The 20,145-nt window shown below is 48.3% G+C and overlaps 1 protein-coding gene across 6 annotated transcripts in view; it reads left to right on the top strand.

The window, feature by feature from the left end:
• Positions 1 to 20,145, top strand: part of LOC144151479 (uncharacterized) — a 248,397-nt gene that overhangs the window by 115,928 nt on the left and 112,324 nt on the right. For 5 of the 6 annotated variants that reach the window (XM_077682537.1, XM_077682534.1, XM_077682538.1 and 2 more), the window contains exons 3-7: positions 6,180 to 6,385; positions 11,103 to 11,164; positions 12,583 to 12,788; positions 15,327 to 15,450; positions 16,960 to 17,026. In XM_077682537.1, the coding sequence (XP_077538663.1) occupies positions 6,180 to 6,385; positions 11,103 to 11,164; positions 12,583 to 12,788; positions 15,327 to 15,450; positions 16,960 to 17,026 (665 nt within the window). Of the gene's footprint in view, positions 1 to 6,179; positions 6,386 to 11,102; positions 11,165 to 12,582; positions 12,789 to 15,326; positions 15,451 to 16,959; positions 17,027 to 19,804; positions 19,919 to 20,145 lie in introns of all 6 variants that reach the window. The other variant, XM_077682536.1, reaches the window with a different exon arrangement.

Below are 20,145 nucleotides of genomic sequence, written 5' to 3'. Positions count from 1 at the left end.
AGTCTCGAACCCCTTGTTCTCCGCGATGTTTGATTGCCGAGTGCAGGATTTGTCCTAGCCGGTGGCGTTGAAAAGATATACTCTGCGTCTCGTCTCGGAGGTGACGCAGGAGCTTCCAAGTACGACTGGCGTGAAGCTGCCCATCTGCCTCCTTACAAATGGCGTGCCATTGTTGTCGGTAGAGTTGCTGACTGTAAGCCTCAATTTCACGTCCAAGTCGGGCGATGCGCTTTCGTAAATTTCTGTTAGTTCTATTCCTTTTCCATCGACGTTGAAGGGATTGTCTCGCTTCTATCATATGAGCCAGGTGCGGGTCCATGGTGGGAATGGAGTCGCTTGTGTCAATCTCGGTGCTCGCATTTTCCACCGCCGCCGTGATGTCCCTTGTCCATTCTTCGATGTCGTCAATGGTGGTCCGAACGTTTTGCTTGCGGAAAGCATGCCAATCCGTGAGCTTGTGTTTGCGACTGGGGGCGTTAACGTGACTTCCCCTCAGCTCCAGGCTCACTTCGATTATGTAATGGTCACTTCCCGTTCCCAAGTTTAGACCAGTATTTTTCCAGGTGACCGACCTGCCGTCCGGGAGGTGTGCGAACACGAGGTCCGGGGTCGTGTCTCGCGCCGTGGATGTTCCTAGTCTAGAGGGTTGACTGGCGTCGGTGAGCAGATTAAAGCCAGCTGCGTCAGATTCTTCCAGGAGGTTCCGTCCCTTAGCCGTCGTGCGGGGATAACCAAGCTCTTTGTGTGGTGAGTTAAAGTCTCCACCAACGATACAGGGGGCGTCCTTTACATTTTGCTTGATCTTATGGAAGAAAGTTCTAAAACGTTGACCTCTATGTTGGGGATTACTATACACGTTGACGAAGGTGAGAGACTTCCGATCCGATCACGCTTCCCAATCACAATTTCAGTGGCGCATAGTTCAAGTGATGTCGCCCCTCTGAGCGGAGAGTCGAGTGGGGTGAAGGTGATGCCTTTCCGTATGAATGTACAGACTCCTTGCGCCGCGCCTTTGCCATGCGTACGGCCGCTAGGGGGCGATGCGTGCGTGCGATATCCCAGGAGCTTGGGGGGATCCTCCATGTGCGTCTCCTGTATCATGATGATGTCTGGTGGTTCTGCCGCTGTACGAACTGTCTGCTGTAGTAGAGCCTTCCGGCACCGGTAACCGTTGGCGTTCCAGTGCCATATTCTGATGCAGTTTTGATTACGGGCCATCGTTGACTCGCTGGTTCCCTCCGTGTTGTTTTCCTCCCAGATTCGCGAATTGGTCCATTATGAACTGCTTGAGGTCAGTGAATTCCCTTTTCATGCTGGCTATGTTTTGCTCAATGCTGGTCATTTTCTCGCTAAGAACCTTGATTTGATTAGCTTGCTTGTCCAGTCGTTTCCCGAGTTTGTGTATCCTGACGCCGTAGTTGATTCCGGTTTCGTCCGGTGCCGGCCGACTTTCGTCTGTGGCGTTACCGCCATTGTTGCTTTCGTTATCCTCCATAACGGATTCTTCGTTCATGGTTTCCTCGTTTTCTGTCTCCGCAACGACAGTTCTCTTGCGCATCTTGGCTGGTGGTTGCAGCGGGCCGCCCCCGCTCTCTCCCGTTGGGGTGAGGCTGGGTGGACGCGGCACGCTCCCCAACCGCCACGGTTGTTGGCTAGCCGTGGCAGGTGAAGTCTGTGATCGAAGAAGTTGCTCGATCATTTTCTTCTGTTCTTTAACCGTTTCCTGGAGCTGTGCCACGAGCTCGCGCAGCTCTTTGACCTCTGCATTGTCGGCGCGATCTCAAGTATGGGAGAGGGGTGACTTGTCCCTTCCCCCGCGACCTCGTGTTTCTCCAGCAGCTGTGCGCTTGTCGGGCAGGGGGGCGTTCCTGAGCGCTGCGACACCTGCCCACGTCTCGCGATGGCTTGATAAGCTCCTCCTTCGCTCGGCGCTTTTCTCTCTGCTCTTGCTCCGGTTACCGCTGTGCATACGCTGACGTGTACCCCCATTGTTCTCTTTTCCCTCGTGCCGCAGCCGGGGAAAGTCCTCTTTTTCCATGAAGCTGACCTTGCCGTCGTGGCTCCTGTGTTCTCCCGCCTTTTTGGCCGCCATCTTGCGCTGCCGCACGACAAATGGCGTTTTGTACTTGTTTCGGCATTTGCCCGTGCCGGACGGGTGGGGGCCGCCACATAACTTGCAAACCGGCTTGCACGTTGCTTCGTGTCCTTCTTGGGGGTTATGCAGCCCACAAGCGAAGCAGACATTTATGTCAGGCCTGGGGCAAACGTCCTTACGGTGGCCGACCTGACCGCACGAACGGCACACTTCCTTGTGTTGTTTGTACAGCTTACAGCGTACGATGAGGCTCGCAAACTTGACGTATTGTGGGACCCTGCCCCCGTCAAAAAGTATGATCACTGCTGTTGTCTCTCCCATGCGGTGTGCGGCGAGCACCGTTGGGTTTCGTTCTCCAAGCAGGCATGCATCGATGTCGGCTTGCGTATATGCAAGCGGGATGTTGTATATTATCCCTTTCGTAGTGTTATCGGGTGCAGCACGGTACGCATAGATCTCGTGCTTGTTTCCCTGGATCGTGATCTCTCTCACTTTGTCATATTTGCCAGCCCTATCCTGACTAGGAGTGCTGATGACTATTATATTCTGTCCAAAGTTCGGGCATACGGTATCTTCGAGCGTAGCTTCGAGTGGTATACATGCTGCCGTGGCCATGGCCGCCACGAATTCGAGCAGATCTAGTCTTCCCATCGTGAAACCGCAACGCGGTCGGACGATAACTCTGTGGTCGTTGGCTGGCAAATTGGGCATGCGTGCTGTTCTTGCTAACTTAGAGTTAACTCTCTGCGTGATCTGTGCTCGCGTAGCAGGTGTACGCTTACCAGGAGAGCGGGGACGATGCTGCTGTTTTTGCGTTGCATCCCCGGTCGTTGAATCCTTCTCAATCTTCCTTCCACGCCGCGTGGTGACGATCCACCCCGCATGATCTTCGGATGACGGCGACGACGAATTTTCGTCCGTCGACACACCGCGCACTTTCACAGTCATTCGGCCAGAGTCTCTGTCCACGTATTCGTCGAGGATGTCGTTCTCGCGCGCGTGTACGCCGTGAAAGAAATTGATGGGACAGACATTGTTGCGAAGTCCCATTCTCAGCAAGGGAAGCCTATTTACAGCGCAAATTCAGGTCAGTATTATTTTTTCTTGTATCCCAGCCTAATAACGTGACCCCAGCGCTTTACGACAGAAGCGTGTTTGTGTTGTTTCCTCTGTTCGCGCAACCACACTACAGTTACTTTTTCGGTTGCCCTTCTTCAGCTCGAATGGTATTGTCACTAATTAACAACGGATTCAAAACGTTATTAGCTGATGACAAAGTAAACGCAGTTATACACAGTTGGAAATCTGCTGCGGAGCTGCGGTTGTCTTTACGAAGATTCCGTTTAATTTCGGCTTCAATCTTGCGAGTAATGTTAGAGTCGTCTTAGCGGCTAATTGTGATAGTTTGTTCAGGCCGTTCAGAATTCTAAAAAAAAAAGTATTTCCTCCTCCTCCGCATCCTCTGCTTAAACAATAGTAACCTCAACTTTCAGGGTACGCAAAACGCATTAAAGAAGTCAGCGCGAGTGAATGCAACCTTGCCTTTGATAGCATGCCACGCTCTCATTTGGAAGGCGTGGCCAAACTCTGTACGCTTCGGGAAACAAAGTAGGGCAGTAAGCGGGATGCGTATTAACCGTCTTGACATTGCTTTTGGCATCACCCGCGAAGTGCTGTGAACATATTCTTGTGCCGCCTTTTGGGATCCATTCGGTGCCGTGAATGTCGCTAAAAAAAGGTTACTGCTGATAAAACAATAGTGGCGGAAGCCGTAATACCTCGTGTTATGTTAATACTAAGACGGCATGCGATTCATCGCAGCGCGCGATGTGTAGGAACACTGAAAGCAAACGTTTGTTTTACGGCCCTTCGTGCCAGCGCTGCGCATAAACAGTCATCGTACTCATAATTTTAATTATTCCACTGACAAAAAATGTCATGGCTTTCTGACTGCTAAAATCCATTTATTGCGACGCTTATTCTCCACGGCTGCCCGAGAAACCTGTACAGAACGATGACAGGCTGCCTTTCGCGATTGTGGCAGTCCTTCACGCAGCAATGGCGGCGCTGTCACTAATTCCTTTCCTGTAGCATTTTGATCCTTTCGGACCCCGGAACTTGCAATTATGACTACGTTTCTTAAAAAACTTTCACCACAGAACGTCGAACCGCACGCAGCGCGCGTGTGTTTTCGTGCGCTGAACTCGCCGGTCGCAACATCCACCGACCCAGAGTTGCTAAGCGGCGGCGAGAGGTGGCGCTGCAGTCGCGCGCAAACTGCAGTGTCCGGCCTGCAAAAGGTACAGACTCACACAACACTCTTTCCGAGTTCGTGAGGGGCCGGCAGCAGTGGCGCTCGTAGAACATGAGAGATGGCGGAGAGAACATCTCGACTGCGGTTCCGCCTCGCCGAGTCAGGTCTCAACTTGTAGATGCGCTGGCTGTCACCGACAGAGAGGCGCCCACGCGAAAGGCGCACGAAGTGGTAGGCTCTGCCAAAAAGCACAGGAGCACTGCACGAAGCTTGAAGCACGCGTGAAAAAAATACCGGCGCACTGAATCGGAACAGGGGCAACCAAGATCTGATGATCACAAAACAATAATTCGCTTGGTTAGATTTGTACGAATGTTATTGCTCGTAACGGTTCTTCTTGTACTTCAAATACCGGGTCCCGTAAAGCTTTAAATGTGAATGCACTAGACTAGCAGCATTATGGCAGGTGGTAAAAATGAATATTTTGGCGTTTAGACTACTGTTTGTTGTTTAGCATCGCATAACACAGAGAAGCGAGATTATGTTCCCTTGTTGCTACAAGCCCGGCACTTCCTGTGCGCACCCAGCGCCATCTACTGCTTCGCTTGGAACACTAGCTCCATTCGATTGAGACGGGATTCCCTGCAGCGCCTGCACCGGTGCAGGGTTCGCTGCACCAAACCGCTCTATTCGCCGCTGAAGGAATTCTGCCCTGCACCGCGTCCCTCGATTGGTCATGGTGCAGCCGCGGTGCCGCCTCGGTGCAGACATGTGCTGCACCTTCTATGGAGGAGGTGCCGCGAGGCGGTGCCATGAGCGCACATCGTATACTTGGGGCATTGCGGGTTGGCAGGTGGCTACCGGCAGTTGTGGCGACCGCGTGAATGTACGTCGAGCTCGCAGGTACGCCGGACGACCGTCGCGTCGTCGCTGATGCGTTCGGCGCAACAGAGATTTCACTAAACTTTGAGAAATACAGGACGAGAGGCGAGGATGATTAGCAGATGACTGTGCCCGCACGTCCCTCGATTGTAAACACTGCAGAGGCGCAGCTGACGGTGCAGCCGTGGTGCAGGTCACCGCGAAACCACCCCTGTGCATTGCAGCGGCGCCACAGAAATTTCTCTGCACCGTTGCCGTGCACCACTTCTGATTCGAATGAAGCTCCTACTTTTACCCTTTTATACAACTGCTGAAGGAGCTTGAAAGTTCTGCCTCGGTATCGTAGGGCTATAATCGTGGGTTCTGGAAATATTGCCCCATGTGCGAGCCCCACCTATGACAGTATTTGTAAGATCAGCAATTTTTTCATTGTAAAATGTTCTTCTAGCTTCAGTCCGCGCTTTTCTTTCGTAAATAAATGTGGTTTGCCACTTTTTAGATTTGGTTCGAGTGGGACACGGCATATCAACACGTATAATTGTTTTCCATCGAACCGGAAGTGCTGAGCTTGTACCGTATACCTTGGAACAGAACATCACCGCAGAGAAGCTAGTCTCGAGTGCATGATAGTTTCCAGTCACACAGTTTGAAGGGTCAGACTAGCGTAACACACCAGTATTTCATCGAATATACATATTGTAATGCTAAGTTAACAATGATTGGAATAACAGGGGCTTCGCTTACGTTTTCGCTTTGCGAATTTAATGAGATATATTCACGTTCTACACTATCAGTGGTTAGTTTATTAACCGACGGCCGCCATGTCGCTTACAACCACTAAATTCCTCTGACACCCTTGACCAAAAGAATCGCGCTCGCAGGCACAATAACAACCAAACGAGTAATATACCGGGGCCGACCCTTGAAGTGTTGTTTTCCCGATTGCAGGCTAGAATGCGTCTCGATCGCCTGCGCCTTTTGCTGCCTGATGTTCGCTGTCACGCAATGCCAGGCCGCCGGCGGCATCGACTTCGGACGCGGGGCCAAGGGTGGTCTGCTCGCTATCACCAACCACACGCTGGAGCTTATAGGGCCATTTATATTACTCGCCCGCTACATCGTCCACTTCATGGGCAAGGAACCCATCAGGCCCGGTGAGTACACTGCGGAAGATTTATTTATTTATTTATTTATTTATTTATTTATTTATTTATTTATTTATTTATTTATTTATTTATTTATTTATTTATTTATTTATTTATTTATTTATTTATTTAAAGATACCTCCGGAAAGGAATTTGGCCCTAACACGAGGGGCTAGATGGATACGCACAATATATCGAGAATCAACAACAACAAAAATCAAGAGGACAGGAAGATCATACCTTTTTCAACAATCTTTGGTTACAACAGGGGACTAAAATTCTTTCATAAAATCAGCGGATTAAGCGCCACTCTTTCGGGAACGAATTCCATCCGGACAGTGTTTGATTAAAAAAAAAAAGGCGAAAGGACCCGCCGCGGTGGCTCAGTGGCTAAGGCGTTGCGCTGCTGAGCACGAAGTCGCGGGTTCGATTCCCGGCCGCGGCGGCCGCTTTTCTGATGGAGGCGAAAAGCAAAAACGCCCGTGTGTACGAGATTTCGGCGCACGATAAAGATCCCCAGGTGGTCAAAATTAATCCGGAGCCCTCCACTACGGCGCGCCTCATCGCCTGCGTTGCGTCGGCGCGTTAAACCCTACAATCAATCAAAATCAAAAAAGGCGAAAGCCAGGTGTTTAGTTTCAAGGAGCTATGAAGACAAAACATAGAAGTTAAACTGTTGTCAGAACGAAGCAATTAAAAAATTCTACTTCGTTCTGACAACAGTGATACTAATTTAAGCGCGAGCTTCGGGGAAACAATAGATATGCAATGAAAACATATGAAAAACAACAAGGGAGGGACATAGCCCCGACCATGAGATGCTTCGCATCTAAAAAGTGGCGACTCGCCATACACCTTCCAGTGAGGTCTTCAAGACGACACAGATTCTTGTGTGCCCGATTGGCGGCCGTCGTGACCTAAGCCACCTCCAGGAAATTTGACTCGGGGATTGTAGTGGGGACTCTATAGTTCCGTTTGGTGGTCTCACTTGAATGTTAACGCGTAGTGGACACATCAATAAATATTCCCTGTGTCTCTCTACGGCTTCACTGCTGACACTCACTAGTGCGTCGCCTCTGACGCTGTGTAATGCGAAATTTGAAATCATTTGATATTTGTGTTTTTAGGCTATAAATTTAAAATTCGATTGATTGATTGATTGAGTGATTGATTGATTGATTGATTGATTGATTGATTGATTGATTGATTGATTGATTGATTGATTGATTGATTGATTGATTGATCGGTAGTTTGCTTGATTGTGGGGTTTAATGCGCCGACGCAACACAGGCGATGTCGCGCGCCGTAGTGGAGGGCGCCGGATTAATTTTACTACCTGGGCATCTTTTAATGGGGTATTTTGGGTTCATGGCCTCTATAAGCTTATGGCCCACCCATTGTCCATTGTCGCGGCGGTGACGCTATGCCAAATCTGCACAGCTCACTTTTTACCTCCAGCTAGAAAGCAATTTGTGTCACAAAGATACACAGCTGCGAATTTACTACCCTTAAGATATTCGGGTGTCAGTCCCACTCTCACCCCGGAGTGTACAAGGGTAGTCTGAAAACCGCCTTGTTAGAGGAATACGTGTGGAAAACTGCCGGACAATTCCGCGGTGAGCGCGGAGCTCATAATCGCAGAGTTCCACTGCCCAGCCGCTCAGCCTTTGGCTCTCTATATCGCACATCCTTCCAGTATTTTATTGCCTGCACCGATTACCGGCTTCATTGTTTCTGTGGTTGGACCCATTTTATGGGCGTTCGCTTAATATTCAGCGAGATCCAAACTTAAATTTCAGATGCGGGCGCATGAGTCTGTTTGCCCTCGTCCTCGTGCGTTACTGACAGAAAGCGAACCCGCGGACGGAAACTAGATTGTGCGAAACTCAATAGCATACCTGCGTAGATCACCATGGAGCCTCTTGCTTCCGGGGCTTGAAACAATATTCGGAGCTTGAAAGCAAGCGTGGCTGGACTTAGGAGGAGATATTTAGGTGTTTGAGTTTTCGCGCTGTGAGCACGTTTGTTAACCGCCTAAAGTCCCCGTTAACATCCCACAATTGACTGTATAGCCGGCAGTGGAGCTCTACTAGACTCATTGCAAACCGCTTCTAATCACACTCTCTTTAGTTTTAGTTAACATTGTGCGAGTTATAGTTGTTCACGGTGTCGCTGTACCGCAGGCCGCAACGTGTGTAAAGCTTCATCTCGAAAAGGAGATGCGTTTTTACGCGCATTACAGATGGAATTATCGGTAGTCATTATTTCAATAAGAAAATTGGGAGCAATAGAAACGCGACATAGAAATGCGACATAGAAACACGTATAGAAACGCGACAAACTCTCGACCCCCGATCACTCCAGAAATTGCACCAACCACTGCAGAGATTACGCAAACGATTCCACCAAATGCGGGATGTATGTACAGTACAGAGAAAAGACGGTACTTCAGTCTTCACCGCACACACATCCCCCAACCCCTTAAACCTAACATCGATAACATCGTCCGCACGCAGTTTGTTTCGATGCAATGTGATCAACAGCATCGGTGATAGACATCGTGGCCCAAAGAGAATGTCTCCAGACCAGGCAAGAATTATGCTCATATGCAGTCCATGTTTGAAGAGTTTGGAATATAGAGAAGCGCGGGATTTCCAGCATGGCCCGTGAAATCTTTATAAATTCGATTTGGTTTGGCTAGAAAAGCCTTTGTTTCGCTCCTACGCCGGACTAAAAGCACAGACGGCTCGACAGGGGTCTTCACACCCATTCACATAATTTTTGAAGCATTGTGTAGCCGGCAACATTTTCACGGAAGATGCATCACACCACACCTACCAATTTATACACTCTAAACATAAAAATCGTTATCACAAGCAGAGGAGCAAGTAAAGCAGCCAGAAAGAGAACAGAAGAAAAGTGCGAAAACTACAAAAGGATGTGCTTGATCCCTCTTTCACAGGAATCGGTAAAACACGAAAGTGAAATGTGCCTTAACATAATCAGTTGAATATTTATTGTGCATCGAAATGAACTTACACATCGCTATTTATACTTCGTCGGTATGATACCCTCGGAGGCATCAACATTAGACACTGAATTGCACGCGCCGGAGCACTGCGCAAACCTGAATGAAACCACACGAGCTAGCAAACCATGCGAACGAAACCAAACGGGTTGCCAGCGAATCGTTTGGTGAACTCGCGGTCCGCTGCAGCGAAGGAGCATGATTTGCGGGGCTGTCTTGAGGGTGTGCTTGGCGAGCAAAGACCTGCTGGCGCGTCGCTTTGGCAAATGTGCTACCACTGCGTTCCTGCTCCGTGGAGTGTACGGCAGAAGGTTGCGTAGCGACGAGATCAGCTGGCGCTAACTGTCGGCTCTTATTAGCGTCTTGATGCACTACTTCGCTTCACCTCTCTAAGACGGCAGCATAATCTAAATGGAGGAGGTTATAGGAAGGATATATGGCGCGTTCATACGGCTATCTGCACTCCAGGTCATGGCACAGTTCGTAAAACAACAGGCACCTCCCGTTGCGGCGACGGAGATCCCGGCTCGAATCGTGGCGCAGCCGCGTCAATAAAACTTTTTCTGGTGATGTTATTTTCGTGACGGATATGACGTCAGTCAGATCTTGGTGGATCCCGGCATAAAACGCTTTCGTGCTAAAATCTCAGCGAAAAAAAAAAACAACTTCTTGGCCAATCCGCCCATATATGTACGTTACAAAGGTGTGCGCGAGGAACTATTTTTTTGGCGGACGGACACGAGAAGTGCTGATATCTTCCCCGTACAGAACTACACTGGCACGCAGTTTAAAATTGTGGGCTCCACGCCTAATGGGCACCAGCAGATTATGGGGAAGGCAGAAACAGCGTGCTGCATCGGGAGAACCCATCTGTTTCTATGACAGGGTCTGAAGTAACTTTGCAGAAGCAATGTTGAGAACAAAAATGAAACAGCCTGGTCACCTGGCAGGCTTCTGGAAGAAACATTTTGTACAAAACTATTGTTGCACAAAATTTCCGATAGGAAAAACTTTGTGCAAGGCTATTCTTGCACAAAATTGTATTTCAAGAGATCATTTATTCAGGCATTTTGAAGGCTAGAAAAGTAATCACAGGTTAAGCTATTTTCTGTAACGCCATGTGTTGGTTGTTAAAAAGGGTGTGGACATCAACATCTTTCCTTGGCGTGTACTCTAAAACGTGCTTCCCAGCATTATTTTCCTATTGCAATTGAAGGAGGAGAAAGATTTTTCGAGCGCTCATTTATTCGGAACTCGAGCAAGTAAAGGGGGAATGGGAACGCAGTTTACTCGAGGTTGTTCCTCGGGAAAGTTCGAGGTTGTTTCCATTAATCTTAAAAGTTCAATTAAACTGCCTCCCACGCGTTTTCGCATGGGCAGACACAGGGTTGGAATCGTTTGTCTTCGTTTGCGTTCCTTTCGGGCGGCCTTGGTGAAATTGGGCGCATTGAATAAAACGCGATGCCCCGCCATTAAGTTGTCGTGTGAAAACATACACCTGTCGCGGAAAATATACCCAGAGGTTGTGCTGTTCAAAATCGAGGTAAAATCATCGTAAATGATCGGTATATACTAGTTTGTTTGGAAAATATCCCGCCGATATAATGACATGTCGTTTTATCCCAAGTTATGTAAACCAAAAGAGCAACAAAAGCATTAGACGCGGGTCTTTTCTCGGTATCTGTCTCTTTTGGACAGACTTCTTCTACGACTTCCTGGAACAGCGAACCCAGCCAACGTTTACGAACCTCATCAACCAGGTGAGCTTGCGGGGTTCATTAACCGCCACGGTGACTGAGAAACTACAGTGAGTGAATAAATTATTACGAAACGTATCCCTCTGTTCTCGGTACAAGGCAGTTACGGGCTCTAAGGTGTTTGCACCGCTTGGCGAACTTGCTGAGTCACATCTAATGACTACAAAAATTGATACCGTGAGTATTCTTTCACATCAGGTATTTTTTAATAGTAAGAGGAGCAAGTTACAGGCGCAACATTTTACCCAACTGGCAGTATAAATTTTGCTCGCCATAGAAAATCTGGGGGGCGTAATGTTGGCTGAACTTAGCGTTGTGTTTCGAGAGGTGTGGCGGTGCAAGAAGAGCTTGTGAAATATCAAACTTTTCAATTTTTAAGTACCTTTGCAATGGTCGTTGCAGGTATAATTGCGAAAACCATTACGTCTTTTGAAACCTATATTACCCTGAAGATATCGTCGGAATGAGTTCAGTGGTTTGAAATAACCACAATTTTGTCGCTGCATTGTGTTTGATATCAGGTACATAACCTGGGTGTCAAACAACGAAATTTTCCGTAATAGGGCGTCCAAGATAAGTTTACGTGTCTTAATGTACAGTCATGACCAAAAATAACGCACCATGAAAATAGAAATTTTAGCTTATTTTTTCCGCTAGCAGCCCACAAACTATGGTATGTATATTGGAGATGTCCTATAATTACTAAAATGTTTCAAAGATACCGCGCGCCAGAGAAATAACACAAAATTGCTGTTTTCTGGTTCCGTAAACTTTTGCTCTTGACGGTACGTGTATTTGTAAGTTGAATTTTGAGGAATTGACAAAAAGTGCCTCCAAACAACCATAGCTTTGGCTGATTGTGACGTTTCTGTTGAGAAAGTCAGCTTGGTATTGGGAAGCGGATACCCTGTCGACGAAAGGCTTTGGGGACTCCCAAAAAAGGCTTTTAATTCAAAAGGGAAAAGGTTTGGGCGTGTTGGTTCATCGTCAGACGGAAAAAAGCGCTAAAGCGTCCCGCCTACTCCTCGTCCTGAGTTTTTATTTAGCGCTTTTAATTCAAGCTCATTATTAATAAAATACATTACTCCGTCTTTCCCAATAGGAGATTACCCCTTACCTTTTGAAAGTCCCGTCATTGATATATAAGGGGCGAATCTTTATCCTTGGCCACATTTCACTGGGGATTATGCATATTCTTGCGTATTTCTACACAAATTCATATCCACCGACATCGTCGATATCAACGGTGATACGGAAGGCGACGAATACAAAAGGTTGGGGCGGACATTCGTCCAGGCAAATGCTTTCTTGGGGCTAGGCCTACGTAGCATACTGTGACGAACCCAGATGAAAGCGCTCGTGTGTCCTTCCCTCTTCCCGTTCAATGACACCGTATGAAACGTGGGGCTGTGTCATCGCAGGTCCGCGTCCACCAGCCGTACATCTACCAGCTGTTCCAGGTCATCCTGGTGATGACAAACATCACGGGGGTGGTGACGTTGTCGGTCGTGGGACTTCGCTTGGTTGGAACCTGCGGGGCATCGACGTCGCAGGATGTCACCATCAACTACCGAGTACTCTTCCGGGCGTACACGTTCTCAGCCGTTATCGTCTGCGCTATCGTCATGTAAAGCTCCTCTTCTCCAATTTTCAACCTCTGAGCGCGGTCTTGTGTACATAACGCAGCTATCTTGGTGTTCAGAAGGTGAAGGTGCTCGGAAGAGCTTGCTGCTAGACGAGTTGGTGAATTCTTGAAGGCTTGGTTTAGGCACTAAACAAGACGGACACAAGAAGGGCGACAGGACAGCGAGTGCTTGTCCAGGCGCTTTCATGTGCCATCTCTTTTTTAAAGCGAAAGCTTCTGTCTTAGTGGGACGGATGACATCCTGTCAAAAAACTCCCAAGCATTTCCCCGAGGGTGAACATGGTTAAGTGCGAATGCACGGGGTGATGCTATGAGGGGGAGTAAAGTTAAAATCCGTTGGCATTCGCCCGTGAGCGCGCGCGAGCCGACCCACGGAGGTCTGGCAGTTTATCGCTGCATATATAGGGGGGTACGCCGCGCCGAGCGCGCCGAGCCAGGTGGCTGAGAGAGGAGGCGAGCGCAAGGGGAGAGGGACAGCGGCGCACGGCAGCTGCAGCCGAGCGAGGGGAGAGGAGAGAGTGTGACGTCACGGTGGAGAGAGAGGCGCGCGGCAGCTGCTGGGGAGAGGAGGCGCGCTGTGACGTCATACCATGACGTCACGGCGCGATGAGCGGTGCGGGGAGCGGCGCGCACCCGCGCAGCCACGGCGAGGAGGCGGAGCGAGCGCGGTCACGTGGTGAAGTGACGTCACCGCGCCGTTGCTACCGACGCTCCTCTCCGCTCCACGCCGTTGCTAGGGAGAGGAGGACTGCAGACGCCGCCGCCGCCGCCGCCGCCGCCGCCGCCGGCGGTGGAAGGTTTGGGGTCGCTTATAAAGTGCATTCGCACTTAAAAAACTTACGCATTTCCTCATAGACGGTTTCGCCTACTGAAAAGCTCGGATAACATCTCTGTACGCACGGCGCGTGCGTGAAACCGAACTTTTATCGCGTCGAAACGGACACTCGAAAATCGCGCAAAAGGAGCGGTTCCAGATAAGACAATACGCACAACGATCATAAAAGAGAAGTGCAATAGTATACATTTGTCCCATTAACCACATATTAGTATACATTTAGATCGTTCGTCGAGGCGTTCACCTAGCGCGCGAAAAATCGTCGCATGGGTTCCTTCTTCGTTTGCGATTTGGGCCTTTGAATGTTTGATCGATTGGGCGCAGTTTCACCGAAGGTTGGGTGCTCATTCAGCTTTCGCGTTTTCTTCAATGTTCTTTAGGAAGGAATGCTTATTTATTTTCGGTTTTCTTGGGGGGGGGGGGGGGACCACTTCAATCACGTCTCCTTGTATACTTAACTTTGTTGCACTGAATGCCGGGAAATATCCGCACACAAACTTCAAAGAGATGAACGCAATACGAAGGAGGACGCGTCAGAATGGCTTGGCTTTTATTAAAGCGGTGTTAATGTTCGTGAATTAAAGGTGACTCGAGCAAGATAAGCCACCGCCGTCTATCGCGAGCAGGATCCTGAGCAGCACACTCCTCAGTCAGGTTTTATCTGAATGAAAAGGCGGCAGCGGTGGTGATGGCGGTGGCGATATGCGTCTAAAAGTGCGTACAGTCGCGAGCAAAAGTTTGCTGCGGACGCGAGCGCGGCTGTTTTGATAGAATTCCGCCTCCGAGCAGCGGATCCACAACAGATGTGCACACGCCAAGGATGACTGCGCGAGGGGTTACTTATACGTACACTTAACAATTGTCGGGCTGCCGTGGGCTAGAGAAGTTACCGAAAATAGCTACCCTCATGGTTTGCGTTGTTCTCCTCATTGCTGCACGTGCGTGCATCAGTACGTAAGGACAGATTCTTGCTGGTAACGCTAATACGTCATCACACTCTACGATCATAGAATGCATAGGAGCCCTTTCACGTCCTTCACGAAAGAAAACACATTATAAGGTAACGTACCATCGCCTTGAGACATTCAGGGTAACCGTCAGAATTTTGGTCATTTAGTTTTGATGCGACTTTACCGACGTCAATCCGGCTCTACATGGGGCGAATTTCCGGGTGATTATGCAGCTGCGACGCCGTATGCGTGGCAAGAAGAATCTACAAAGGAACCTCCTTAAACCCATAAGCCGTAGTTTCTTTTTATACGTAGTCAAGCCGAATACTTCACTCAGTTTTCCTTTAACCTACAACATTCGGATAAACCGTAGTGCTGGTTAGTACCTACTTTCTTCGCGTCCCCCTCAGGTACGGTTTAACGAGGTTTCACTGTATTTAACTATTTTAAATGCTGCGAAAAATTGCCAAATGCCAAGCGGCGGCGTTCGCAGGATAAGTCCAACTGTTGCAAGCATTTAGAAATTTGCCACAGCAACAAGAACGGATAGTTTTGCAGCATGAACGACGGCGCAGCTGATAATTCGCAGCGGAAATTTACACCGTGAACGGGCTTTACACTGGCTCTTCGAACGTCTATGCTTTTCTGCGCACTGGTGCGCGTGCGTGTGTGCGTGCACGTTCTTTGTCCAGTGAAAGCGTAGGTTTTTTTGCATTGTTTTTTTCTACTTCCCAGTGTCGGCGGCGGTTTCGTCCTTACCTGCGACTTCCGTATCGACACCGGTGTCGATCTTCTCACCCTCTTCGTGCATGGTTATCGGGACACTCTCAACAACTACCTCACCGAAGACGTGGTCAACGTGAGTTCCCGGAAGGCGGCTCTGCCACTCTGCGCTGTGACAATCGTAGGCGCGGTGTCTGTTCCAGGATTGAGTGACGGTTTTGGCGCGCTGTCCTGGGCATCATTCTCCAACGCATGACGCTTCCGCTGGTTTTATCGGGACGTTTTTGCGGGATAAAGGGCATTTTATGTCTCCATACTAATCCATACTAATGTATGAATTAATATCTCCATGTCTCCATACGAATGTATCAACGAAGGTGATCCTGTAACTTTCTGGAGAGCACACGGCACCACATCCTTTGGCCACAGCGTTCGTAATACAAGAGACCCAAAAAAGTTGCGTGCAACTTCGCAAATGTTCGTGTGGTCTAAACGGATGGATTGTTTTGAGCTACGCACGCCCTCACTCAATGACACGGCTTAAAGCCTGAAGCTGCCAACTTGTACTGGAAGTCTGGAACAATTGAGGATAATCAGGGTACCATTGGGTGGGGGTTTTTTTTTTTGCTAACACGTTTTCCACTGTACACATGTTGTACACAACCCATTTATTTTCATGTAATAAAAGAACACGTAGTCCCAGTGACATGGGACTAGATGTTATATATTCGACCCCGCTAAATTGAATCCGAAAAGGGTAAAAAAGGATTGATGTAAGCGGTGCTTTGAGATCTGCGAAACACGGCATTTAAGAGCAGAGGCCATGTGCAAAGGTCCGCTGTAATGCATATAAGCAACCGTTCTTGCAGCAATTGCGAATAAATACGGAGTGTCTTTTCAGCCCAGGTGCCTAATGCAGTGTAATTTCCTGGAGGTGTGTTTAATTAAAATATTTATTTGCACGGCAATTTTTCCGAGGCAAAAATACATTGATGGTGGCTTCCTCTTACTAGTAAAATCAACAACAACAAGTGGCTTATTATATACGTCAAGTTCCGCGTACCGGTTGACGACGTCAGAACTCAAAGCGTAATATAAGGAGCTGTTACTGGACGCGTCGGTGACGAAGTCATTCCGCTTCAGTGTACGCGTGCATTCCAACCACTACTGGATTTCAGTAGACGGCTAGTGCCGTCTGTTGTGGAAGGGACGAGGTTTTTCGCGTAGAATTAACATGAACAAGTGATTGCTTCATGACGTGGAATGGCGTTTCGAGATTTCGTCGGAACTTTAAGATGACACAAAATCCAACTTACGCTACACAAAACGCATGTGTATGCGTCCGCTGTTCTTGAACTGCGACTCTAATTTACTCAGCAACGCCGTATAATGGTCACGGTATAGCGAATTTGGTGGCAACTATTCTAGGATATAGAAGCGCCCTATTTTCCAGTACTTTGGTCGGAACGAATTTAGTTTGCGCAGACGCGGGCTATTAAACAGACGAATGCAATAAATTGCTTTCACATTTAAAGGCGTCTAAGAAAAAATCAGGTATTTGCAAAAAAAGAAAAACGCTTTCAAAGAAAACAATCCATCATTCCAAACGTATTTGGCACTAATACCCACGATACACAATATGCAGGTCTCCCGGCAAACCTTCAACAACATGGTCATGAAGCTCAGACAGCAACGGGATGGTTTTGGGCAAGGTGAGTGACAGCATGCTCATCACTGATGAAGCCGGAACAGTTGAGCCGACAAAATCTGATTGATTTTGTCGGCTGCATTGCGGATGTAGAGAGGTTGTAGCAAACTTCTGACGTCAACGTAAGACGAAAAGTGGCCTCTACAAACATTGTAAGCTTCACGCGTGCTGAAAAAGTACCTACTATACCAGGCACCACGCCACAATAATTGACGAAAGTAACGCAGCATTATTAACGAAATTTAAAAAAAACGTGCCGACCTCACTCCTCTAAGCCACCGTCGAAAAATTACCAGTGGCTTAGTTCGGCTATGTCAGGATATACGTGGCGTGAGCTAAGGTTCAGCTGGTTATTCTTAGGTATCCTGGTTGTACAGGATTAGCTGATTATCATGCTTACTGATGCTAAAACGATTCCCAATCCAATCCAATCCAATCCAGTCAAGTCCAGTCCAGTCCACTCCACTCCAGTCCAATAAAATCCAGTCCGGTCCAGTTCAGTAGAGTCCAGTTGGTGCTCCTCACGCATGCACAGCACGGCTCTCCAAGAACCACACGAAACGGCTATCAAGCGGCTTCTGCGCAGCGCCAGACTTGGCTACTGTGCAACCGAGGCGCACAGCTGCGCACGCTCCGGCGCCAGCGCTTCTGCCGCGGCTATGACGTCACTCCTCTGGAATGCGCAGACCGGCGAATGGGCAGACCCATTTCTCGACACACACGTACTCCAATTGGATTCGAATCCAATTTAATCCAATTATATCCAATGCAATCCAATCCAATCCAATGCTCCTCGCGCTTGCGCAGCACGGCCCTTCAAGGTCCATGCGAAACTGCTCAACCTCGACCAGTGTAGCTTACGCTACAAAATGTTAAGACTTGCTATGTTCCACAAATTCTACTACGCATCTCCACCGAGCATTTACATCACACCACGCTCCCATTCTTCTGATCGTAGAAGCAACTCGAAGCAGGTTCTATAATCTCGCCCTAAAACTAACACATTTGCGCAGTCATTCTTTATTCCAACTGCTGGAGACTGGAACCCACTACCGGATAACGTTGTTTATACCAAAGATACAGAAACATTCAAAAAGTTACTAACAACTCTTTCCGAGCCCGAGTGACCATTTGCGTTTATTGTTTTTGGACTCTCGTTTTCTTGCTTCAAACCATATCATATACCGTATGTTGAATTGCAGTACTGATTTCCGCGGTTGGCCTTTTGTATCTGCTGTTCACTTGTGGTTGCTAATGGTTTGTGTCCCTGCTATTATACCTCCCCCAACCGTGTAAATGATTCTGCCTGTGTTACGTGACATTCCGGGCGTGTTCACACATTTTTGTGTCTTCGTTTACCGCTGTCCTTTCTTTCCCTTTCATTTCCCGTATCCCCTCTCCCCTGAGTAGGGTAGCCATTCGGACAGTATCCTGGTTAACCTCCCTGCCTTTCCTGTACTGTTCCTTCCTTCCTTCCTTCCTTCCTTCCTTCCTTCCTTCCTTCCTTCCTTCCTTCCTTCCTTCCTTCCTTCCTTCCTTCCTTCATTTACGCAGACATTCGTCTGTTGTTTTCACTGTTTTTTTTTTTTGCACATCGCCCTTTGAAATATTCAAACATTTTTATCCCGACACCTCACATGTAATGTCCCTTCGAGGGACCCTTGAGGAAAATAACATAAAATAAACTAAAATAACACTCGTTGCATGCCTTGGCAGGGATGACAAGCTTGGCTATGCAAAAGGTTGGACGAAGGAAGCGGCGTTTAGAGGAAAGATCTACCTCCTGGTTTGGTGCTCAATCTATGGCTGATGCCAGCGAGAATAGCAGAAATTATTTGTGTGAACTGTACGCTGAATAATGTAAAACCAAGTGTTGGGATTTTTTCTTTTTTGTTGTTGCTTTCCCGCGGAAACACACGTGACAAGAATATTGACGTGTATAATGCTACTAAGCTATGTTGTGTTATGAGGCGCACCTTACATTGCGGGGCGGCAAAAAAATTTTGGCAGCCTGACAATCTTTTACGAGCGCCAGAATATCGACGCGTAGGCATTATTATTCTTCAGCCACACCATAAAAACGGCAGCGGGTGGTGGTGACCGAACATGCATCCTTGCCGTCCGCTTAGACACTGAACCACTACTGCGTGTAGCACTTGTCAAGAATTTACGCTTTACGGGATTGTGACCTTAAGCAAATTATGGAATGCGACAAGTCTGCACGTTTACGGTGTGGGCCTTCACCGTTGCGCAGTGCAGAAATCCGGCGTCTTGACTGCCCCTATAGTGTCACAGCGAGAGAAGGGCGAAGTCGATGTTTTATATCGCCTACAGGACGCCGAAAAGGGGTCATTTCTCCCACTCAGCCTCGCCCTCTTCACACACGACCAGCAGCAACATACCATTGCAACATTGGTGCATATACGTTTCCCAATGCTGCAGCCACATACAGCTTGATAGTGTGATTGTGATAGCCAAGGGACAAAGTGCGTGAGGTGACGGAGTTGACCTTGCAAGAAAGAGAAAATCCTCGCACGACAGTGAGCGCGCATTAACAAAGTGTGGTCTAAACATTTTGTCATCAACCGGTACCCGTTATTTATTTCTCTAATTCAGTTCCGGTTCGGATTCAGTGGGCTCTAAATATAAAGGTTCGGGTTGTGGTTCAATTCGGGCAAAAATACGGTTCCGGTTTTTAGTTCGGAGGTATTCCAATGTGGATGTGGTTTACTGTGCCCTCTTGTTTAAACTTATACCTTGTTGGGATCTCTTCTCTTGACAGTGACGACCCAGCATGTACAAGGATACGGGTGGCACGCCGGCAGGAGAGTCCTCGAGTACGCTAACAAGTGGGCTGGAACGTCCAAAGTCTTAATAAATCAACGTTACGCCGACCGTAAGAATATTGGCCTTCGTTGCTGGAGTACAGTCGCTTGATCCGAAAGAAGGTTTCAGTAACTGATTCTTACGACGACGTTCGCTGTAGCGGCTCGGCAGCCACTACAACCACAATGTAGAAAACAGCAGCGACAACAACAACGGCTAGTACTAAAAATTAAAAAAAAAACTCATCAGTGTTTATGGGCCGAGTGACAGCCGATAGGAATCTGGCGAGCGCAAGAA

This window comes from Haemaphysalis longicornis, unplaced genomic scaffold, assembly GCF_048455015.1.
Source record: "Haemaphysalis longicornis isolate Haplotype H1 unplaced genomic scaffold, Haemaphysalis longicornis Haplotype H1 scaffold_9, whole genome shotgun sequence".
Taxonomy (NCBI): domain Eukaryota; kingdom Metazoa; phylum Arthropoda; class Arachnida; order Ixodida; family Ixodidae; genus Haemaphysalis; species Haemaphysalis longicornis.
This window is presented reverse-complemented; position numbering and strand designations above follow the sequence as displayed.